Raw genomic sequence first — 25,710 nt, forward strand, 5'->3', positions numbered from 1 at the left:
GTGTCATACAGATAGCCTTGAAATTGATCCGTTGCTTAATTGGGAGCCAATGAAGAGAAGCCAATGCTGGTTTGGCTGACAGATGTCTGGGTGTGTTCATAAGCAGGCGTGCAGCGGCATTCTGCACAACCTGCAGTCTCTTTATTACATAGTTTGGAGAGCTAAGGAAAAGGGAATTGCCATAGTCTAGGCGAGACAAGATCAAAGCTTTAATGATGAGCCTTCTTGCAATAAAAGATAGGATGTCAAGAATTTTCCTCAGAGATCTCAATACACCAAAACAGGATGCAGCCAGATTTTTAGATTGGCAGTCGATCCAAAGATGCGAATCCAGCCAGCAACCAAGGCCTTTTTATATTTTCCTTAGGTGAGGGAACATTTTTAAGATCTTCCAAAGTCAAAGAAGGAGACTTGAGAAGGGCAGGGTTTTCAACTATCATAACTTCAGATTTCTCATCGTTCAAAAATCTGGAGGTATTCGCGAGGCTTGCAGATAGATTGGGTTGAGAAGTATTACTAGTATTAGAGAGGGATACCACCAGCTGGGTTTCATCTGCATATGACACCAAGGAAAGAGCATGGGGTTCAACAATTTTAGCTAGAGGAAGCATGTAAATATTAAAGAGAGTAGGATTCAACAAGGAACCCTGAGGGACCCCGCAAGTGAGGGGGAACATATTAGAAAGGTAGGTCCGATCCAGAACTTGGAAGTTTCTATCTTCCAGGAAAGAGGAGAACCATCTTAATGTTGTGCCTTCAATTCCTACAGCCAAAAGTGTTTGAAGTGATATCTCCTGATCTACCGTGTCGAAAGCAGCACTGAGATCAAGTAAAATGATGGCAGCAAGTCCACCTGAATCCAATAATTTGCGAGTATCTTCCACAACCGCTAACAGTGCTGATTCTGTACTATGTTGTGGTCTAAATCCCATTGGTGAAGGATGGAGAAGCTTGTTAATTGCTTATAAACATGTTTTTCCATTATCTTTGATACAATGGGAAGGAGGGCAATTGGCCTATAGTTAGAGAGGAGAGAGGGATTGAGCTTGTTTTTTTTTAAATAAGGGTTGAACAACTGCATGTTTCAGGGGCCGAGGCACAAGGCCAGAAGTTAAAATCTGGTTCATAGTATCATTTAAAATGGGTGAGATCATGGTAGAAACCGAGAATAAAACATTCCAGGGGGATCCAGATTTTATGGTACACAACCCTAGTGTTGCTAAACTCAGAGACTGAACAGTTAAAATAACCAACCCACAAAATACACAGAGGGCGGCTAGAAAGTTTTACCCTCACAATTTCCTCATTTAACATATCTGCTACACATTCAATTAGTTGATCAAATATGTTATAATAAAAATTAGGACATCCATAGTGCCTAACCCTGTTATCAATAACAGTTGAAACCAGGATATCTAATACTTTTTTGAAGAAACAGACATGTTATTCTCTCCTCAGACAGCATATTGTTTTTCAGAAGAGGCCGTCCATAAACCAAAGTATGTTTTCAATTCATTCTAGTCACAGAACTGTATGTGATGGACCTCATGAGCATAAGTAAACCCTTGTCCACTCTTTCTACCCTATCTTCATCTTTCTCATCAACTCCAGTTTGCACACATTAGTGAGACAGGTCCCTACATATTTGAAGCACTCCATTATTTCCTCCTCCTGGAGAGGGCCACTCATGATCCAACAGAATCTAGTAACAATTCTTCATGCAGCAATTCTCTTCTAATCTCCAAGACCATTGGAAATAACAGCAGTTACACAACTGCATTAGTCTTGTTACCAATTTTGTCCCGTAACAGAGATTGGACTCTTGTCAGATTTAAGCAACTCTCTTCTTGTAGCTGGTAAAGGTCTCCCACCCTTGTTCTGCCTACTTCATTGTGTGGCCACCTTAGACTCCATTGTTCACAAATCGGTTCTTTTTGCACCATGGCAAAGGGAATCCAATTACTTTCTTGGGACATTCCAGAACAATCTTACCTCTTCATTCAGTTGGGTAACTTTACTTGGATACTATGCCACTCACACACTGTATTCCACAGGGTTCCCTGCTGTCTTGTCTTCTATTTAGTGCATGGTTGGCCCTTTGTTCTTTTTTTTCGACATCTTTCAAATTCATGGATAGATGCCAATGATATTCAATCTTACATTAACTTAACGTATTAATCTGATTAAAAACACAAGGCTTCACCATAAAAGAATGGATGGCCAAAGTTATTTTTCACTTATCCAAAGCAAAACTGAGTTTTTGGCCCTGGTTATTCCAGACATTATCAAGGCCACTAGTTCTCTTTCTCGAATGCCACTGATCCCCCAAACCATGTTTTTCACTATTCTAAACTTGAGGTTGTGGTGATTTATCTTTAAGGCTCTTCGGCTTGGGCATTAAACGTTCACAGGTATATTTTTTCTGGCCTTTGACCTCTTTGCACACTGCCCCTTGCATTCACTGAGGTCCACCACATAGGCTTTCCTGTCTATCCATAGAACCTGTCATTTTCATTCAGGGAGCAGGCTTTTCTTGTATCTTATGCCCAAACTCTGGAATTAACTACTTCAACTTTACAAAGCCAATCTAATCTGGCAGGTCTTCAAAAGCTACTGAGAGAATGGCTCTTTTAGTTGCCCACTTTTCACATCTGACAGCAGTTGTCTTAAGTGCCGATGCCTCAGGTATGGGTAACAATGCTCTATATATTCTCTCCAAAAATAAAATAAATATACAATTCTAAAAACCCCTATTCTAGTAAAAAAAACTCTGCCACTTCCTATCCACTATGTTCCTCTTAATCTTTGCAAGCAGTAGGAGCTATAGTAAACTTGATAGTCGAGTACGCCAATTCCTTTTATATGAGTGATTCTGTCTGCAATATACATGATAGTCTTGCTCACCTGTTAACAATGTTGTAGGAAGAGTTGTAAAAAGAGACTGGCACATTTTAGAATCTGCTTTTTAGTTTAGAATTACTCATTTTTCTTCTGTTTTTTTGTAGCTTCATTGTGCATTATCCTGTTTGGCGTAATGATACCACCTTTTATTTTGAAATGCTTTTTTGCACATCTGACATTAATTTCATCTTTAATGCTTGACCCTGTAGGTAAACAGAAAAGTGTCTATGGTCAACTTAGCTACTTCCCTGCCCTATAGTTACTTGCTGTCAGAGACAGCATCTATGGGAACTGTTCTAGTGCTCAATAGAATTTAAATTTGTTGCCAGTGTATTACATAGTGCTGGGAATGAGGAGCAGGGCACTTGTTAACCAAAAATGTGTATAGTAGTGACAGTTCCCCAGACTCATAAATAAAATGACTGCTGATAAAACAGTTTAATTAATACTCATTCAGATTAGGTATTAAAAATGAGTGATCTCAATACAATGATTACATCATTACATTAGAATTCAAAACAGGATGTATCAAATTAAATTAGATGAGTTTGTTGCCTTGTCACTGATCTAAAATGATGTTACTAAATAGTATTAGATATGTTTGCATAGAAATACATGCCTTTTAGGGTCTGCTTTGATACCAAGCTCTACCAGAGATAGTCTGTAAATTGATTTGCTTTCTTGTTTGTGTACAAAAATGATTTAACACCCTCTTTCTGTTGGTAGTAGTTTTTCATCAGGGTCTGATTAGCACAAAACATCTATGGTCAGGAGTGCTAGAAATTGGGTTTCTGATTGGCAGAGGTATGCACCCTGTCCAAGCAGGAACCACAACTTTAGGAAGGGTAAGTGAGATACACAACATTAATTAACCTGTGCTCAGGATGGAGTCAAGATTTGATGTCCCTGAGACTTCAGAACAGGAGGCAAGACGACAAGCCCATGAAGTCACTTTGGTTCTGGGGTTGTAGAGCTGCAGGCCCAGTCCTTCTCACTCCCAGGTAAGGAGGGCAGCAGGCAGCAGGGCAGTCACAGCAGAGCAAGAGTCCAGCAGAGGCAAGCATGGTCCAGCAGGGTGACAGTCCTTCCATTAACACAGCAGTCCTTCTTTCTGGCAGAATGTCCTCAGTCCAGAAGTGTACTGAAGTGGTGGTGTCTGAGGCCCAGTGCGTATAGCCAGATGTACCTCTGAAGTGGGGGAAACTTCAAAGAGAGCCTTTGAAGTGCACAGAGTCTGTGCCATTTCTGCCCAGGCTCCAGGCCCACTATAGGGGATTAAGCAGCTCTTTGCGTTGGGACAGACACAGCCCATTCAGGTGAAAGTGTCAGCTCCTCCTTTGCATCCTGTCTGTGATGACCCATCAGTATATTAATGGCCGATCAGGATGTGGCTGGCCTATCAGGCACACCTAAGCTCCCTTTGTGTGCGGCTGTCTAAAGGGAATGCACAAAACCCAGCTGTCATCCACCCCAGATGTGTATTCAGAGACAGGCAGAGGCACAGAATGGTTAAAGTAAGAAAATGCTAACTTTCTAAAAGTGGCATTTTCAGACTTGCAACTTAAAATCCAACTTTGCCATAAGTTGCGATTTTAAATTGTGAACGCAGAGACACGAAACATGAAATGTCTATCCTTTTGTCAACTGGAAATTACACTTACAAAATGTAATAAAGTAATCCCAATGTTATTCTATGAGAGATAGAGAGGCCTTGCAGTATTGAAAAATTAATTTAGGAGTTTTTCACTAACTAGACATATAAAACTAAAAAGTACATGTCCAACTTTTTAAATACATTGCACTCTGCTCTTGGGGATGCCCAGGGCCTACCTTAACAGTGACTTATATGTCCTAAAAAGGAAGGTTTGTGCGTGGCAGGAGGGTTAAAATGCCTACAACAAGTTTTTGTAATGTTAATTTCTCAAAAATCACTGAATGGATCTACACCAAACCAAGCAAAGGTGCTGCACCGGAAGAAGTTCTAGTTTCCTCCCGAGTTTGGTGTAAATACGTTCAGGGGTTTTATCTGTAGGGGAGAGCATAGTAGGCTATGGAAGTTGAGATGGGAAACACTACTCTTTTGTCTATTCCCTTAAACATTCCCCCTTAACCGATTTGCATGAAAATTAAAATACCAATAATAAGGTAGATATGGTACTAACCTGCCTAGTGAAGATCTGTAAGGTATAAGCAAATCCATGTTTTTTTGACCCCATTTAATTTTGCCCTCCTCTTCTTGGATCTGCATGAAACATGATATTCCTATAGTGGACTTAATTTGCTAACATCCTGTAGATTCATGAAAGAGTACCAAAGTGAATATTATTTGAATTCTTTCTCTCCCATTTAACTTTGCTTTTCTTAATGGATCTACACAAACCTTGTCATATCCATATAAGACTAAACATCCTAAATGTCTCACAAATTTTGTGTAGACTGATCAAAGTATCCCATAGTTACAAGCAAATTAACACTTTCTTGAACCCCTATTAACTGTGCCCAACCTTGATGAATCATTACAAATTTAAAATAACCATGAGTAAGTTAAATAAGTTAAACATCTCCCAAATTCAGTGCCAATTCATCAAATGGCGGTACCATTATAGGCAAAATTAAAAACTAATTTTCACCTGTCAAGATGCATCTATTGTTCGAAGTTTGATTGAGAGGTCAGCTCTATTTGCGACCTTCAGAAACTACTTTTCTAAGGTTATTTTCGTGAAAGTTACTTTATGAATTTACATCACACCAAGAAAAGACACTTTCTCGAGTAAAGTTCTATTTCCATGACAAATTTGGTGTAATTCTATTTGTTAGTTTTTCTGAAGCTCCTTCAAATGTTTGGTATGTGAGTGTTACTTTTTAGACCCCTCTTTTTGCCACCTGCTTGATGGATCCGCATGAAATTTGCCATGCTAAACCCAAACCTGATAAGCATTTTTTGGAAAGTTTTCTGCAGAATTGCATACTTGTCAAACATAACTGATGACTGTGTAATAAAGTCCTAAATTGCCATCTAGAGGTTTTGGTGACGTCATAAACTATGGGGCAGAAGGCTTAGTGGATTGGAAATTTCAACAGAACCCGAAGATGATAATATTGGATCATATTAAACATTGTGTATGTTATGTATTTTTTTTAATATGTTACATTTTTAGGCAGTTTGAAAAACCTGTTTTCTTCAAAGAGCAGCTAACAGTGGGCACTGATTGCAATTAGAATGTTTAAGTTTTGCTAACCTTTTAAGTATTCATTAGTGATAAAATAATAGACAATGATGAGAGCTAGCGGATTTGCACAATTCTTTGAAATGGCATTTATTGCATAATAATGGATTTACCAAAGCTTCTCCTTAATGTGCCACATGTTTTAAAGAATTCAACCTGAAATGTTGTTTCTAGCTCAAATGGATCAAGCTAATATGGCCAGAGAATGTGCAGCATAATTCCACATACTTTGCCTTTTTTTGCTACATAATTTAGATAACTTTGCTGCATAATGTAGTATTCCATTGCTATGTAGCCCTAGTGGTCATGACAAAGGTAAATCTCTCAGAGTGCTTTTGGAGATGCCATTATACTGAGAAACCCTGCATTACAGAATAAACAGTGTTGATAGGTTTCATATATTGTGGTTTCCTATGAATTATGGGTTTTATACCACTGCATTTGGTGCAATAAAAGCATCAAAACATGTGAAATGCATGTCTAATGACATGATACAATGGGAGTGATAACTTGTTTGCTGGGTAGACTGATTGACGTTGCCTCCAGCTCCCTTTTGTTTATTATTGAGGTATAAAAACATATCTTATAGAGACTTCTAGTTGCAGATTCCTTACCTTTGAATTTTCCCCAGGCGTCAGCCGGATTTGTGAAATTTTCTGAGCAATACCACTACACGCCGTTAGGTGGCATCGGTTGGCTACACGTCCGTCATTGGTGTCATCCGCACCAGATATGATGTCACAGGTCCTACATAGGTGCCACCCTGGTGCGCTGACGTCAGTTCTTTTCTTTCCACGCCAGCCAAGCACCAATCAGAAGAGAGCTACCACTTAGTCACTTTTTGACTGGCTTTTTTTCAATTTTTGTCAAAGATTTTGTTGAGTTTTATGCTTCTGGTACATGGAAAATGTCATTGTGGAAGAATGGGTTCAAGCCCTGTGGTTCCTGTCATCGGGTGATGTCTGTGAGGGATCCACACCTTGTATGTCTTTGATTCAATGTCTGGATCGCAACCACAACCTGAAGTTGTGCTCCAAGTGTCAGGTCATGCTTTTGAAGGCTTTGAGGGAGCAGTTCTTGAAGCTGATGGCAGCCCAATGCTCAACCCTGCGTAAGTTGAGGTCCAGGTTGAGAGGAAGGTCCTGGAAGTGGTCACTGTATCCTCCATCGTCGTTGTCCCACTTGAAGTCCTCAGGATGATCGGGTAAGTTGAGGCACAAAAAGAAGAGCAAGAAGTCAAAGCATTCTCTGATGTCTCCATGTCCGTCGGCCGACGAGATGAGGGAGCATTGGCACTCTAGGCCCCATTCTGAGGAACCTGGGCCGACTCCACGTATCACTGAATTTCCAGGAGCCAGAGCAACCACTGTGCAACTCTGTTATAAGGCCATGTGTCTCATTTTTGGGCACCCGACTCCGCTGGAGCGCCTTTGGGCCCTGCAGAGTCAGAAAGAGCCCCTTCCGGTTCTGTGCCAGCCGCTTCGACCTTGGCGTTAAAGACACCCATGGGTCCCACCTGGGATCTGGACTGGCGTTGGTCGTACTGCCCGACCTTCTCTGACACCAATGCCGACACTGACGCTCCTGGTAGGGCCTGCACCCACGGGGTGGCGCCATCCCCGTTCTTATTTCCAACTCCGACATGGAGCTGGATGGGCATTGTACAACACCAACTCTGGCTCTGACATGAGCCTCGCCTCCTCTATCGGCGAGCCCCTTTCCTTTGGACTAGGTTATGGCGAGCAATTGGAGGGGTCGCTGGAACCTTTAGAATACCAGCTCCAAGACCCTCTGGACTGGCATGCAGACTTGGGTGAGGCCAGTGGACTGGATACTTCTGCAGGTACTTGCATGCTTTCACCTCCTACCGTGGCTATGGAGGAGGGAGCTTCTTATTCTATGGTGGTGAGGAGGGCGGCTCAGGTCTTGTACCTGGACCTGCTCTCGGTGGCAGTCAGGACTAACCTCCTGACAGAGGTGCTTCAGACTGGCACTTCCTCATCAGAACCCATGGTCCCCTTTAATAAAGCTCTTACAGATGTCCTACTGGGTACCAAGTTCAAACCCAGCCAAGGGGCTCCTGTGAACAGGACAATCACCCTCTGGCTTCGCCCCGCTCTGGGGGATCCAAGCTTTCTGATGCAACACCCTGAGAGCACCTGAGAGCTTGGTCATCCAAGCCTCCACTTCCTAGGGGGTGTTCCCTTCTGCACCCCTAGGTACGGAATCTAAAGGGTTGGATACACTTGGGAAGAAGGTTTTTTTATTCCTCCAGCCTACCATTGTGGACCGTGAACACTGCATGTCTTTTGGGCCATTACTCCCACATGCTGTGGGATATGGTTGCCCAAGTGCTGCCACAGGTCCCGGAGGAGACCCGGGCTGTAATCTTAGACAGTTGCCAATGGGAAAGATTCAGAAAAATTCACTATCCATTGTGGACTGAACACAGCCGACTCACTGGGCAGAGTGGTTTTATCAACAGTGGCCCTGAGGCACCACGCTTGATTGAGGATGTCTGGCTTGTATGGGGATGTCCAAGCTACTTTCATGTCGATGCCCTTTGATGGCACCTGCCTCTTCAGAGAGAGACAAGGCAGATTCGGTGCTCAAGAGCTTCAAAGATTCTCATGCTACAGCTAGGTCCTTGGCCCTGGCCTGGCCCCTTGCCACCCCCCAGTCTGAGTTTTGCCCCTTTCGTGGCTATGGAAGGGGCCTCCAACTGCATCCATTCCCGACTAGCCACCGTGCTGTGAATTCTGCCCAGCATCTTGTGGTAGCGCACATGGGATCCACCGACCCCATGGATCAGGGAGCCAGTGGTCTGTCCAGTCTGCTTCCCTTCCCACCCTCCCCTCTAAGTCTCCCTAGTCTGATTCCAAATCAAGGGCCAGTCAGAGGCAAGATATGCTATCACCCCAACTGCTGGCAATCCATCACGTCAGATAGGAGGGTTTTGCAGATAGTCTGAAAGGGGATACTCCCTCCACTTCAAGACTACACCTCCATCCATGCCACCATCATTCGATCGGATGACAGAGGATCACTTGTCCCTCCTCCAAGAGGAAGTTATGGCTCCTTGGCCATGGGAGCTATAGAGAGGGTTCATGTGCCAGAAGTTGGGTGTGGCTGCTATTCCCGCTACTTTCTAGTACCCAAAAAAGACAAGGGCCTATGCCCTATCCTAGACCTTCAATCCCTTATTCTCTTCCTCAAAAAGGAGAAGTTCAAAATTCTCACTCTGGCTCAGGTTCTATCCACCCTGGAACCAGGAGGCTGGTTGGTAGCGTTCCATATTCCCGTCCTGCCTGCCCACAAACATTGCTTGCAGTTCACGGTCGGCCACAAGCACTTTAAGTTCACTGGGCTCCCCTTTGGCCTTACTAGCATCCCTCGAGTGTTCACCAAGATGATGGTGGTGGTCACAGCTCATCTCCGCAGATCAGGGATTTCAGGCTTCCTCTATCTTGACATCTGGCTGTTGAAGGCAGGCTCACTCCTGGCTGTTGTCTCCCACCTCCAGACTTTGGTGGACCTCTTGCATTCGCTGGGAATCACTATAAACATGCCGAGGTCACACCAGACTCCCTCTCAGGCTCTCTCTTTCATTGGAGCTGTTCTAAACACAGTGTAGTTTTGGGCTTATTCTCCCAAGCAGAGAGTCCAGGGTATTCAGGTTGTGATACTGATGTTTCAGCCTCTATCCTGGATTTTGGTGAGAATGACTCTGAGGCTGCTGGGTCTCACGCAACCTGCACCCTACTGGTAATACATGCCTGATGGCATATGTGGGCTCTGGAGTGGGTCCTGAAGTTTCAGTGGGCCCAGCACCATAGGGAATCTCTATGACAAAATCCAGATCTAGGAAGGAATTTCCACGATCTGAATGGTGGCTAACAAATCGTGATTGAGTGAGAGGCAGATCCCTCTCGCTTCCCCAACCAGATCTGACAGTAGAGACAGATGCGTCACTCCTGGGATGGGGTGGCCACCTGAGAGAGGTGGAGATTAGAGGCAGAGTCCAGACTCCACATCAACCTCTTGAAATGCCGGGGGATCTGGCTAGCATTGAAGGCATTCCTTCCCTCCGTCAAGGGGAAGGAGGTGCAGGTGCTCACGGACAACACCATAGCCATGTGGTACTGCAACAAGCAGGGCATGGTAGGGTCGTGGACCCTTTGTTAGGAGGCTCTGCACCTCTGGATGTGGCTGGAACAGCTGGGCATTTCCCTAGTGGTTCAACATCTGGCAGGCTCTCTGAACGTCATGGCAGACAAACTCGCCTGAAAATGCCTACCGGATCACAAATGGTGTCTCTGTCCAGAGGTGGCACAAGGTCTCCTTCAGCAGTGGCGAGAGTCGTGGTTAGATCTGTTCACCTCACCAGAGAACGCGCAATGTCAGCAGTCTTGCATGGTGAAGTTTCCAAGAAACTCAGGTCTCCTGTATGCCTTTTTGCCAATAGCACTTCTGTCTAGAATTCTCAAGAAGATCAAGGATGACTGGGCCCAAGTAATCCTTGTGGCGCAGAACTGGGCACAGAAAATCTGGTATCCCAAACTGTTGAGCATGTCCATCGTTCCTCTGGTCAGACTGCCTGTGACAGGAGCCGTCTTCCTCAGAGTCTGCACGACGATATTTGTGGCTCACCTCTAATCTGTTCTAACTAATTTAGTTAAAAACAAAACCTGAGTTTGAAAGAGGCCAGGCTAGGGGAAGGGTAGCGGGAAGGAAACAGCAGGGATGGAGATCGGAAAGGAAGAGGTTAATAACAAAACAATAATAAACAACATAGGGGGTCATTCTGACCCTGGCGGTCACCGACCGCCAGGGCCAACGACCGCGGAAGCACCGCCAACAGGCTGGCGGTGCTTCCATGGGCATTCTGACCGCGGCGGTACAGCCGCGGTCAGAAACGGGAAACCGGCGGTGCAAGCAGCGCCGCCATGGGGATTCCGACCCCCTTACCGCCATCCTGTTCCTGGCGGCTTTCACCGCCAGGAAAAGGATGGCGGTAACGGGTGTCGTGGGGCCCCTGGGGGCCCCTGCAGTGCCCATGCCAATGGCATGGGCACTGCAGGGGCCCCCTAACAGGGCCCCACATTGATTTTCAGTGTCTGCCAAGCAGACACTGAAAATCGCGACGGGTGCCACTGCACCCGTCGCACGCCTTCAACTCCGCCGCCTCCATTCGGAGCCGGCTTCCTCGTTGAAGGCGCTTTCCCGCTGGGCCGGCGGGCGGCCTTCTGGCGGTCGCCCGCCAGCCCAGCGGGAAAGCCAGAATGGCCGCCGCGGTCATTTGACCGCGGTGCGGTCATTCGGCGGCTCCCGCCGGGCGTGCGGTTACCGCCGCCGGCGGGAGTCGGAATGACCCCCATAATCTGCTAGTACTTAACAATGTCTCATAGAAGATAACAGTGATTTCTTAATGTGTTCTCAGGCCTCTAAAAATATGTCAAATCCACATATTAATACAAAATTATATCAACTCAGGCTCTTCTCAGACCCTGCAAAGCCTTATTGCAAGAAGTATTTAAAGTGTCAGTTTCTCAAACACTCCCCTGTGTGATACTCTTGCTATTTCAGTTAACTTAAAACAGGAAACAATGTCTCAGAAAACTATTATATCACAAATAAGCAAACACATGATTAAATGCATCAAAACCACTGAATGTATAACTATGGCATAAATCCAAATTTCTCTCAAGAGGGTCCACCTCGCTAAAACAAGACCTATTCAGGTCGACAACACTTAATCCTGGAAGGCTAACAAGGAAAGTAAGTTTACACAAAGCGTTAAGCACACCGAGTGAAAATTAAAATGGCCTTGAATAAACTGCAATGATTCGTCAGGAAGTATGAGTTCCCTCTTATTTCGAATCAAGTCTAAGGCCCGTATTTAAACTCTTTTAGTGCCACATTTGCACTGCTTTTTGACGCAAAAGCAGCGCAAACTTACAAAATACAACTGTATTTTGTAAGTTTGTGCCGCTTTTGTGTCAAAAAATGACGCAAATGTGGCCCTAAAAAAGTATAAATATGGGCCTAAATGCCCAGAACCTGTCTGCGCTGTAACGCACTAATAGAAAAAATGAAGAACTCTGGACTGGGAAAAACTCGGAGCCCAAACCTGACAAGCAGTGCGATGCCCAGGAGCCGCTCCCCCCTTCAGGATGATGAGGCTAAGTACAGCGTGAAGAGTAGCTGCAAGAAAACAAATACAGGCAGAGAATTCTGCAACAGTTCTTATATCTTAGAAAATCAACATTAGTAAATTCAAGAGGTAAATAGAGATATAAGTCACATGGTACATAATCCTGCAAGAGAAATAAGCATTGGTTTTCAGTAATATTTTAACAGGATTATGCAAATGATGTAAATTATAATGCAGGGCACCTTAGCCACCAACAGGCGGAACAAACATGGTGTCTTTTACCACAACATGTAGTTCCCCTGTGGCAGCAAGGGGCTGTCCATAATATGCACACAACTTAGGATGGGCGGGCCCTAGAGCGCGCACTGCTACTGTGCTGACACTGCCCATTCGGGGGGATCTTCTGTAGCAGCAGCAGGAGAGGGTTCTGCAGCCAAACCTGTCCACTCTCTGCCTTCTTGCGTGGAAATTGAGAGGCAGCAGTTGACAGTTTTTGATATTGCGCCCGAAGTCTGTAATGTTATCGTGGCAGCCAGGCGTCCCTCCACCAAAATGTAATACATCTGTAGTCTGAAGAAATTTGTGGCATGGGGCACATACATGTCTGTTGATCCCCTTTCTGCCCCTCTCTCTGCGGTCCTGTTGTTTACACTTTCTTTGGCCCAGCAGGACTCTGCTATGGGCACCCTCAAAGGTTATTTGTCTGCAATTTTTGCTTTTTTGTCATTGCCTGATCAACCTTTCTTGTTTAAGTCCCCTATTGTAAATAGGTTCCTTAAATACCTTACACATATATTTCCTCCATTCCCATTCATTTTGCCCCAATGGGATTTGAATTGGGTTTGAGCTTTCTGATGTATGCTCCTTTTGAGCCTCGCCACAATTGTCCTCTTGGGCTTCTCACTTTGAAAACAGCCTTCCTTGTGGCCATTATATCTGCCTGCAGGGTGAGTGAGTTGCAGGAATTATCATCTAAGCCGCCCTACCTTTCCATCTATCTTGACAAAGTGGTGCTTCGCACTAGGGCTTCCTTTTTGCCAAAAGTGGTTACGCCTTTTCATGTAGGCCAGTCCATCACCTTGACTATGTTTTACACAACGCTACATCCTTCTAAGTAAGCGGAGAGACCCACAGCCCGGACTCAAAAAGAGTGTTTGTGTTCTACATTGATCGTACAAAAGAGTTCCGGGTGAATGATCAACTCTTTTTGGTTATGTGGGTTTGAAAAAGGTTGGGCAGTGCAGAAGCGGACCATCTCCAGATGGGTAATTCTCTGTATTAAGATCTTTTATGCACTGGCCAAGAAGCAACCCCCTAAGGGATTGCGAGTTTATTCCACTCGAGCTACAGCTGTGACCACTGTTTTAGCACATGGAGTTCCAGTCCTTAATATCTGCCAGGTGGCAAAGTGGGCATCCCCGCACACGTTTACCAAACACACTAAATACAATTGCCTAGACAGTCAGGGCTGTAGGGATTGGTACATTGCGTGTTCGGTCCTGCAGGACTTTCTAGTATGATCGTAGTTCACAGACCCACCTCCGGGGATAGTATTGCTTGGGTATCTAGTCAAAGGTAAGGAATCTGCAACTAGAAGTCTCTCTCAGATAAACAAGTTACTTACCTTCAGTAACACTTTAAATGGTAGAGATATATTCTAGTTGCAGTTCCCTTACCGACCCACCCACCTTCTGGCTCTGAAATCTGATTTCTAGGGACTCCCTTTAAGGGCCTTAGTTTTGATGCACCAGTAGTCAGTGTTCTTTATGGCTCTGCGCTTCTGGTGTGGAAAGTTTTGAAAAGAAACTGACGTCAGTGTGCCAGGGTAGCACCTAAATAGGATAAATCATATCTGGTGTGGACGACGCTGATGATAGATGCAGAGCTGACCGACACCACCTAATGGTATGCAAGGGTACTGCTCATAAAACTCTCAGGATCCAGCTGACGCCTGGGGAAAATTCAAAGGTAAGGAATCTGCAAATAGAACATGTCTCTACCAGATAAGGTGTTACCAAAGGTAAGTAACTTATCCATTATATTTATTGCTGGGATATATTCAATAGAACATACTTAAGGTATTCTGAAAAAAGGTAGTCACAAATGACACACTATAATCTTTTCGGCCATTTTTGCATATGCACTCCTTTGCCAAATGTCAGATACCAGTGTCTCTTTTTTTTATATGTAAAGATATGTTTCTGTTTATGATTTTTTAAATGTTTGCATACTTGATATTTTGAGTTGTACTTGGTTCTGTCTTTATTGAATTTATTTAAAAAACATTTCTACACTCCGAGCCCAATCCACCATGTCTTTTTCACTCAATGCATTTCTGTGGTGCTTCTTCAGGACGTATAGTAACCTGTACATTTTATGTTATGTTATGTGTATTTGTGAGTCGCACTTGGGTATCCTGGCGCTGAGCAAGTATGTGTGTGTCTAGCTCTACCTGTGGTAGGTTGGTTAATTTCAGCTTCTTGCAGAATTCAAGAAAAGAGGAGACTCTGATGTGGAGTTGGAGGCCAACCCACATTTTGGAGTGATGCAAGAAAACACCTGTCCTCCTGTGTATGTGTGGGATGTGTGCATTTAGGAGACCTGCGAAGTGGAAAAGTCTGGATGGTTGGTGGAAGGGATGTGACTGTTCAGGTAGTGTCATACGACTCTCGTCATGGGTACGGGACTGATGGATTCGGGTGGCAGCACCACCGCATGTGAGGGACTGAGTCTTATCCCACACTGTCTGGTAGCTGTCGGCCTTACCCTTTTGGCTAGCTAGCAGCACCTCACCAAAACCTAAAAGTAAATCTGATTTGTGGTAGTCTGACTCATGACACTCTGTGACTTCTAAGGCAATTTGTGGTCAAATAGATCATATCACCTTTCTCTCAGTTACAAAAGTCTCATACATGCAAAAACTAACAGAAGCAGGATTTGGTTCAATACATTTATTGAAGAAACTGCATTCTACATAAAGAGGCGTGACTTACAATAATTAGGAAAATGAAACACAACACTATTATCATTGTGACAAGGAATGAGAAACAAATAAAAAGTCCAAGCATCCCATCATATTAGTGAATCGCAAATCCTTACCAGCACTACTAAAAATCTACATGAGAGTGTGAGCAGTGTTAGCCCTAATCTGCCCATACTAGTCTCTGCAAGGAAGACCCATCCCCATACCTGAATAATAAGCATGGGGTTGCCTGTTGGTCTGTTGGCAGTCCTCCTAGGTGGTTGTAGCGGCGAGGCCAAGTTCAGCAGAGCTGCGACGACATGGTACAGTGTGAGATGGCTAGCTGAAATCTTCCCCTCGAACATGGTTTGCGGTGGCTTTTTGTTTTATAACAAAAAAGTGTTGTTGTTCTGAGAACGGACCTGATGTTATAATGCAACTTTTCTGTGTAGGGTAGACATCGTCCTCTTGGACAGGCAATACTCAGTAAATTATCATGTACAGCCTTGTACGGCCTTGGGCTGAGCACAATACGAAATGCCGTGCAAAGGAACTAAATAAAAAATTCTGCGTGGAAAGGCAGCTGACTAAAATATTAAAACATCACTACTAAAATGAATCTTTACTAAAACAGTAAAAAGTAATAAAAGAAATGAACTAGGTAAAAGGGCACTGGTCACAGGCCTAGAGCTAAAATAAATGTGCCCATGCAAAGTGCTAAAATAACCCCACAACAGAAGGTGGTGCCTAAGCTGTGTGGTGCCTTGAATATGTGTGTGTGAGGAGTCTCATATAAGCATGTTTGTGTATCAAGAGACAGTGGAGCTTCCTGAGGTGTGATGTGATGGTAGTTCTCTGTGGGAGGTTGAGGATGAGTCTGGCTGCTGAGTTATGAATGGTTTGAGGTGTAGAAGCAGGATGTAGAGACAGCGTTGACTTGTGCAGTCATGTCCAGTTTGCTGTTGATGATTATGCCGATTATGATAGAGTCCTTTACTAAGGTGTTCTTGTTGAAAATCACTACTTCTGTCTTGTCAGCGTTGAGCTTGAGACAGTTATCTTTCATCCAGTTAGAGAATTCATAAGCTACCCTGCCAGCTCTGACTGAAAAGGAGCCAGACTGCTGGGCTATCTTGCTTCATTTGGTGGGTGCTGCTGCTGAGCGTGGTGGGTATACCTGGGGGATCCTACTGGTGCCTGAGGGGGCAGCAAGATTGGGAGACCATCTACACTGTCTCTTTGCACTAATGAACCCTGGAAGTGAGACAACAGTAGTGACATGCATCACCCCTTGCAATACAGTGTGGACTGGGGATGACTTTTCAATCTCTTCTGAAAATAGCCTTTTGGCCTCCCCTGCTCCTCCGGCTTCTACTGTTTGTTGTAAGTACTGGCGGTCTCCTTGGTAAGCTGAACATCCTGCGGTCTCCAACCCCCTGGATGGCCCTGACCCGCCTGGCTCTGCCCTGGATTAAGTGTGGTAACACTCATGCACCTGCCTTTCTTCCTCAAGTCCTCCTTCATAGTCTACTATTTACTTTCCGCACTGGGCTGCTTGTGCTGTGAGGTGTTACGCTTCACTTTAACGCTCACAAGTGGACCCACAGCCCCTACACAACCCTACTATTGCCACACATCCCCCTTGGTGGTCCTTCATAATGGTGTGCCCCAGGACTGGTGCTGCGGTTACACGCTCACGCCCATTGATGCCGCCACGGTGTGCTCCGTACATTACTGACCTTGCAGGATGCTCCTCAGACCCAGAGTCAATTACTGGTAAACTGAATATGGTACTTGCAGTAATAAAGAGTGTTGCGTCTCCATGAGGTCGAAGATTGATGCTGTAGCCGCAGATCTCACCTTGCTGCGCAACGACCATTGGAAACATTTAGATAAGGTTTCGAATGTGGAACAGGCACTGGCAACTCTTCAAAAGTAAAAAGAATAGATGATGGACGGAATGCTGAAAAATTCATTTATTCACCCCAGTCACAAATCTGTGTTTAATCCATAGTTCTTTTGCCCATCCATGCCACCCCAGTTTGGACCCAGCCATATACTAATCGGCCTTGACCCTTCTTCCCCTAGGAACAGTCCAGCCCGAACTGACAGGCCTGGTTCTTCCTGGACCAGAAATGAGCATATGGGACTGGTTTTGGGGTATCACTGCTCATCAGGCTACCTGGAATCCAGTGAGCAAGGGACCCATGTCAGAGCATACTCTTTCCATTTAGGGTGACAAAAGCAAAAACAACAGATGCTGGTCGGAATGCTGAACAATGCAAACATTCACCCCCCAGTCACAGATCTGGGTTTACTCCATCATTTTTTTGCTCACCCCACCTCCCCAGTTTGGACCCAGCCATATGCAAATCAGCCTCCACCCTGCTCCCAATGGGAATAGTCCAGTCCAAAGTGCCAGGCCAGGCCTCCCTCTATGCGGATGACCTGTTACTCTATCTTAATTATTTTTGATCTATACCTCCTCCCATTGCCAACCTAGAGACTGGTTTTACCACTAGTTCTGGCCTCCAGGTTAGCTGGGCCAAAGCATGTCTTTTCCCTTTCAACAATCACACTCCAGACCTAATGTACAGGTGTAGCAAGGTGGCAGTATTATGTGGTATGTCTGGGGGATCTTACCATGTAATACTAGCACATTTCTCAGTAGTGGACCTCAGGTTCAGACCAGTAAACCTTAGCTCTGTCCTGGTAGTGTGGCAAAGAGCAGGCAGGCAGGCTACTTAGTGGAACATGTGTAAAGCATTTCACAATACCAGCATGGACGATAAGTAAATGACACGACTCGAAAGAAATCCAACACCAATTTAGTAAAATAAAGCAAATTTGTATATAAGTTTAAACACTAAAACAAACTTTTTAAGTTACACACAACCGGAGTTATGACTTTTAGAAGCTTTAGAAAATAGGGTATTTTCACTGTTTAAACGGCTCCCATTGAAGTCAATTGAGAAAATCAAATTGTGCACTAGGGCACCTGCATGGTGCGTTCCTTGGAACCCATCTGGACCTAAGGTTCTGCGGGGTCCTAGACCAAGAGTCAACAGTCAGTTTCTTATTACCTTGTCCAGGGAGTCTGGATGCAAAGGTGCTTTGGTTGTCCTTGGTGCTGACGGGGTTTGCGGCTGCTGGCAGGTTTGCACCACTTGACAAATGGGTACTTGAGGGTGGACACATGTTCTGTCCTTTGGATGTAGAGGTCTTTGGGGGCCAGGAATCAACAGTTGGAATATCACCACCAAGTCTGGTGGCTCCAGGTGCAGAGGTGGCTTCTAGCTGTCAATCACAGAAGCTGGTCGCGCCAAAGCTGCTTTGCTGCTCCTCTCAAGGTCACTCCTTTAGGATGCAGAACCATAGGAATGGGATCATTGCCGACATAGGTCTCTATGGTGGGGGTCTGTTCTGGAGTCAGTGATGTCTAAGTGGCTGTCGGTTTCCGGATTGGCGACAGACAAGCCTTGGTAGCTCCAAACGTGGTCCGCTGGTACTTCGACAGCTGGAGGTCATCCGGCAGCGAGTAGAGGCTTGAAACTTGCCAGGGACCTCACACCCACTCCCTGGATGCTGGACAGAGAGTTTCTTAAAGCTCACCCACACACAGCCTGTCGGGTCGCACGTCTCCAAATTCAGCAGTGCGTTTACTCCTGAAGTTTACTGGGGACTGGTACCACGGGTCAGGGGAGTCTTTCTTAGCTTCTCGGTGTCCACTGGGGTCCCTCTTGCTGGGACCAACAAGCTTTTACACATTGTGAACTCAGTTCCAGTGGTGGCCTCCTTATGTCACTTCTGTGTCCTTTCTTCTCGCTGAGATGGGAGTCCAGGTCCTGGTGTCAGTGACGACATCTTTGTTGTGCATTGTCTTCTTTGCAAGTCAGAACTGAGGTTCTGGTGCCAGGAGACACCTTAGATCCTGATTTAGGGGGAGCTTAGGGCGAGGGAGGACAGTGGCCAAATTTGTTACTGGTCCCTGTGCATAGGCCACTTTAGTAACTACTTCCTGTGGGAGTAGGTCACTTTTCTACCCAGAATCTACTAAACCATAGGGTTGCCAAGATGGCAGAAGCCTTTCTCGGCTGTACAGACCTCCTAGCCCATCCTAAAGGTGTTACTAGCCTTTTGAAGATGTACGCCTCCTGCAAAGCTAATTTCCCGCCTTTCGGGCTGGACAGGGCGGGAAGGGCTTTGTCCTCAAGTAGGGGACAAGTAATTACATTTCAAGGGAGGGGGAAGCCTTTGAGGCTCACTGGCTTGATTACTTTTCACACTATCCAGCCTGGGAGGGAGGTGGTGTGACCTTCTGCTTGCCCAGGCCCTTTGTTTACATCCTGTGGAAGTGCTATTACAACCAGCAGGAGAGCAGACTTTTGACTGTGCTGGCAGAGGCTCGAGAGAGCCTGCCAAAACAGCAGAGAGCTTGGTAACTTGGTTGGCATCCTCTAAGGGTGCCACCAGGCCACATGCTAGTTAATCCTGAGCATGGGCATCGTGCTCAGAGTTATAATGCAAGGTGTTTGATACCCAACATGGGGGGGTATTGGCCGGGCCATCACGAAGCTGGGTATCTGGGAACTGCCCAGATGTCAGTCCATGTTATCCTATGGACTGCTGGCTCCTGGTGGTAGCATTATGTTTTAAATGCTATCACGGGGTCATATATGTTCATGCATATACGTCCTCACTCATGGTACAGTACACCCTGCCTCCTGGGCTACAGGAGGGCTGCCTTAGGGGTGACTCACCTGTACCACGGGCAGTATAGAGAGTCTGTCTGCACCTGGTGTCAGCAGAGACGCCCTCGAGCAGCAGGCTGCTTGTGCAGGTTGACATGGCAGCTCTGCCGTCTCACTTTTACTCGGGTCACACAGGATGGCACAACCGGTGCTGCAGCCATGGTAACCCCTTTACTATCCTGGCCCTGGGTGTCTCCAGTACTAATTACTAGGGACTTACAGGGGCCGTGAAGTCTTTGCCAATTGGCCTATGCAATTCAACATACCGTTTAAGGGAAAGAGCATAAGTACTGAAGTCTCGTTAGCAGGCCTCAGTACCCTAACAGGTCAAAACCAGCAGCATCAAGCAGCAAAAAGTGGGGGGGTGACCATCCAAAAAGGGACACTTTGCAACACCAAGGTAAATGGCACTCTACTTACGTGGCAACAAGACTACATTCGCTACTTAGGGATTTACCATATATCTATAGAACTCTTACTCTGTAATCTTATTTGTGCTGTCTCTGCACTACGTGCACACATATCCTTTTGGCAGATGTTGCACTGTCAGTGGCAGGGAGGTTGGCTCTGACCAAAATGGTGGTCCTGCTGAGACTATTGAACTATTTTGCAAATCAACCCCTTTTTAAACACCGTCACTTCTGCTCATTGGAGCTCATTTTGGGTGATCTCATCTGGCACAATACATGTCGTAGAGTAGCACTGCTCAATCTTTGTCTCCCTACAGACAGTGGTGGACTTAATGATCCCAACTTCAAACACTACTATTTGGCCTCCTAACTCCAATGGGTGTCGCACTGGTTTGCGGGTGGAACCCGGCAGACACTGCAACACTTCTTCCTCTTGGGGACCTCCAACAACTACTTGCTTTCTTCCACCCTCTGGCTAGGGCTCCAGTAACGAGTGTACCTCTCCCTCAAGTTGCTTACCAAGTCTATTACAAGGCCCCCTTTCTTACTCGATTGACCAGACCATACGCTCCAGCTCTACCATTCCTTGGTATGCCGTGTGAAAGGGCAATTACCTCCCTTAGGGAATTAACTCCATGGCACTCTGCGGGTCTACATAACCTCTCTATAGAGGACTTGCTGGCTGGCTCTGAACTCCCACCAGGTCAATTTCTATTAAAGTCTTCCTTTACTGGTGTACTTAGTCAGTTGTGGGGTGAGATACCAGAAGAACCCCCACAGGCATCTGGTCGTCCAGTACTTAGATGTCCTAGGCATGGGAGGCCATCAGACGCGATAGCTAGCTGTCTCCTTATACACACACACACAGTAGTTCCACTCACCACATTGTGAAGACACTGGGATACAGACATTGCCCGTGCTTGTACTGATAGTGAATGGTGAAACATTTAGTTCTATCCTTCCTTAGTGTCCCGAAATGCCTGTTTTAAACTGATTCAATTCTGTATCCTGGATTGCGCCTACTTATCTCCCAATAACATAAACTGCTACTTTTATCTCACTGACGCTGCTTGCCCTGATTGTTTGATGCATGACATTGGCTTGACACATATGCTTTGGTTCTGCCCCTCACTAGATGCTTATTGGACAGATGTATTCGCACACTTAAGGTGCTGTACTAGGACCGTTGTGACTTACATCTGGAAGACATGCATCCTGGGGCTCTATCCTCATATGAAAAAACACAGGGCAACAATATGGTTTACGGACCTCGCCCTCCTTCTGGTGAAGCATCCGACCACCCGTAAGTGGAAGGCAGCGAATCTCCGATGGCCTCCACGTGAGTGTTATACATGCTGACATGGGCAGAGGCGGAGAGTGAACTTCTGCACAGAGAAGACGTGAAATATCCCATCTCTGAGACGTGGGACACAGTATTGGAAAAATTGAGCAAAGGGGCACCAACAGCTCCACACCCCTCCTGAGAGCTGTAGAGGTCTACATCCTTCTTCCATTCCCTCCCCCTTTCACACCACAGTTCGTTCCCACTACAATGTCTGGGTCTCTTTCATCATTCGACACCCCTTTGTGAACCCCAATCGGTTTCCTCCAGATTCACTAATGAAATGACATATTACCCTGTCACCCTGAACGTGTGCAGTCATCATTTGGTTTCATAGTATTCTTTACAACTTTATTCTAAATCTATTGCATTGGAATTTTATTGCACATTGTTTACATTTTCGTTCTTTGACATCTTTGCCTTCCAACAGACTCTACCCACGTGAACCTTGACTTACCATCTGTCTTTTTTATTTATGGCCGCCCCTGAAGCCCTGAATGGCAATCGCATACAGGTGCCCTAGCCGTACTGAATGTGGAGTTATAAAATTCTGTATTATCTCTGTGCAGGCTGTTGGACGCATGATGAATCGTACACACATTATTGTGTTGATGCAAGTATTCCTTGTTGGAAATGTGTTTTTAGGAAGACAATTTAAAAATGCAAATGAATATCATTAAAAACAGAGCTTGATTGATATTTTCTTGGGAGATGTTGGGCCTTTTTTAGAGCTTGGAAGTTAAGGACATCTGCCAAAAAGCAGTCTGTACTGTTCGTCCTACTGAAGAGGTCATAGAAGCGCTATATACTCTAAATTTTGAGTTATCTGCCAATCTTTTAGCTAATTCCCCACATCTGCCAGACACATTTTAAACAAGGCTCCTAATATTGTCTTGCAGCACTATGTATTTAAGTGTCTTGCATTTATAGCATGCGTTTCCAATTTCTTTTAAAGAACCTGTTGGGATGTGGATAACGCATGTTGCAAAAACATTCACTAACTGCATTGCTTTTTAGATCGAAAGCCAAGTGTCGATGATGTACTTATTTATATTTGGAACTTATTTTGGACTGGCGATTGCTTGGATCCAGTCTCGGCCTATCATAGGCAGAGAAATTAAAAGGGACAAAGAAAAATCTGAACCTATATCGGAGTTATTCTCAATGATAGGTAAGTATGTTGCTGTGATGTTCACAACTAGCATTATATAAGATGCATATAGAGTTAAAATGTTGAGATGTTGCATGCCTTTTTTCTTTTAAGTGCAAGCATACAGTATAAGGATGACCTGTACTTCTAAGGGTCCTATGTACCATAATACTAGCTTGTCGAGACCATGATCGAGTGCAAACAGTTTTTCACCACAGAATGGAAAAACTTGGGTAGCATGTGAAAATATACAGTACAAAAATAGTGGTTACACAAAAAGGCCACAAATGTAGACTTCAAAAATAAAGACCACACAAAACTATCTACCTACAAATGATTGACAGGTGCGTAATGCCACCATCAAGCACTGAGCCCAAGTATGGGATTTTGGGAACCGTTAATTTGTCGAAATGCTTTAACATAGGAATCTATGTATGACATATGATTTTTTATTTTTTATCTTCCTTTTTTAGTCTGTATTTGTGTAGTTTGTAATGTTGATGTCCGTACTTTTCAGCGCAATTGTACTCTAATTTACTATTAAGATTCTGACAAGAGAGGCAAAAAAATATTTTTCATAGTTGCACATCTCTTATGAATATAACCCATGTCGCATAATTTTTAGAAATAAAACATTCTTATATTAGCTTGTAACATTTAGAGATTTGACTCACCATTTAGGTTACCAGTATAAAAAGTGATGCAGTCAATTGCAGATTTGTTGGTTTTGTTGAGGTGTGAGCAAGAATGAACTATTTTTAAACGCCCCCCTGACTTGCTGCTTTGGTGAACTACATTTCATTTAACGTTGTTTACCAAAAAGCATTATCGTGGTGCAATTTGATTTCTTTGAACATAGGGCTATTGTTGAGAATCAGAGAGTGGGCGACAGATGAATTGATCCACTGGTTTGTTTATGCCTTATATGCACTTTTCTTCCCTAATCATACAAGCGTCAGAAGTGATATCACATGTTCGTTGAACCCCTTATTACATCACAGGAGGAGCTACTGTTCAAATTTTAATTGGTCACATCATAATCCTTCCACAAAACAATTAAATCCTTGGTGTGGTGCTGAAAGGCGTAGGGTGTATGTCAACAGGAAGAATAACATTGGTATTTCAAGTGCAAAATGAACACACTAAAACTCGTTATATGTGTGCTGCAAAATGCAGAAGAAGGAAAAGCCAGGTTTCCTATTTTTAATTCCTTTGTTACAGGTGATTAAGTGCAACACAAGTCGTCTGTAATAAGGAAATTAGAGACTTTTTTTCTACAGGGATTGCAGGCTCCCATGTATTATAGCACAGTTAATATTACATAACTGTTTTGTTCTCAATTGTTACTGGTGGGCCAAATATAATGTATGCAAATATTTCTGGTATTAGAGGAATATAACACATAAAGGTAATGATTTAGGTCTTATTTCATGCTTTTTCTGGCATCTCAATTACCTATTTTGCCTACTAACATCTTAGAGTTGAGTTTTCTCAGCAACAGCTCAGATCTCCTTACCAATATCATATGAATTACTGTTTCTGGGTGGCATATGCAAAATTTGTACTTCATTCATGCCTCTTGGGAAACTGGTGGACCTCTTGCTTTCTATTGCAATCTCTATTATTAGTTCTTACTGTAAATCTTCGTGGGAACATTACTCTCAGACAGGGGTGGAATTCTGTATGTTATCATCATAGACCTGACAGCTACAAGCTTGATTCAACAGGAAAGTTCTTCAAACGTCATTCGCTTTGGTTTCCATTAAGTAACTATCTCTCATGCACTGCAAAGAAATTGATCTTCTCCTCCCTTTCAAAAATGTCAATATATTTCCTGTTTTTCTTCTTATATATACTTATTTCATCTTAGATTCGCTGTAACTATTGTCTATTACCTCTCTCTCTCTGCACATGGCTATCACTTTATTCCCTTTTCTATCCCTACAGCTCTTCTCCCTCTTCCTTTTTCTTCTTTTCTTTATTCAAACATGGTGTTTTTGATACTATATATGTATGTATAAGTACACTATTCTTTATTCATAAATATCCACAACTGCATATCTCTGTTCTGGCAATGTTAAGTTAATGTTCTTGTATTTGACTCAATAAAAAACGTCTTAAATAAAAAGAGTGTGTTTTGCTGCCATTCAGCCTGCTAACAGAATGGACACAGGGGGGGTCATTCCTACATTGGCGGGCGGCGGTCGCCGCCCGCCAAGCGGGAACCGCCACTTGGCCGCTCCGCAGTCAAAAGACCGCGGAGGCCATTCTGGCTTTCCCGCTGGGCCGGCGGGCGCCCGCCAAGGGAGCACCCGCCGGCCCAGTGGGAAAGGCCCTGCAACCCAGAAGCCGGCTCCGAATGGAGCCGGCGGTGTTGCAGGGGTGCGACGGGTGCAGTTGCACCCGTCGCGATTTTCACTGTCTGCTAAGCAGACAGTGAAAATCATGCTGGGGCCCTGTTAGGGGGCCCCTGCACTGCCCATGCCAGTGGCATGGGCAGTGCAGGGGCCCCCAGGGGCCCCACAACACCCGTTCCTGCCATCCTGTTCCTGGCGGTAAAAACCGCTAGGAACAGGATGGCGGGAAGGGGGTCGGAATCTCCATGGCGGCGCTGCTTGCAGCGCCGCCATGGAGATTCAGCCCAGACAGGGGAAATCCGGCAGGAAACCGCCGGATCCCCTTTTCTGACCGCCGCTTTACCGCCGCGGTCAGAATGGGCAGGGAAGCACCGCCAGCCTGTTGGCGGTGCTTCCGTCATTTTAGCGGGTTAGAATGACCCCCAGGGAGTTTAAAGTACCATCTGATTATAGCGG

At 44.9% G+C, this 25,710-nt stretch overlaps 1 protein-coding gene across 1 annotated transcript in view; it reads left to right on the forward strand.

Moving 5' to 3' along the window:
• RHCE (Rh blood group CcEe antigens) overlaps window positions 1–25,710 on the forward strand; it is a 194,833-nt gene that overhangs the window by 102,015 nt on the left and 67,108 nt on the right. The window contains exon 4 of the mRNA XM_069223925.1: window positions 22,765–22,918. Within this exon, the coding sequence (XP_069080026.1) occupies window positions 22,765–22,918 (154 nt within the window). The remainder of the gene's footprint in view (window positions 1–22,764; window positions 22,919–25,710) is intronic.

The sequence above is a fragment of the Pleurodeles waltl genome, chromosome 3_1 (genome assembly GCF_031143425.1).
Source record: "Pleurodeles waltl isolate 20211129_DDA chromosome 3_1, aPleWal1.hap1.20221129, whole genome shotgun sequence".
Lineage (NCBI taxonomy): Eukaryota > Metazoa > Chordata > Amphibia > Caudata > Salamandridae > Pleurodeles > Pleurodeles waltl.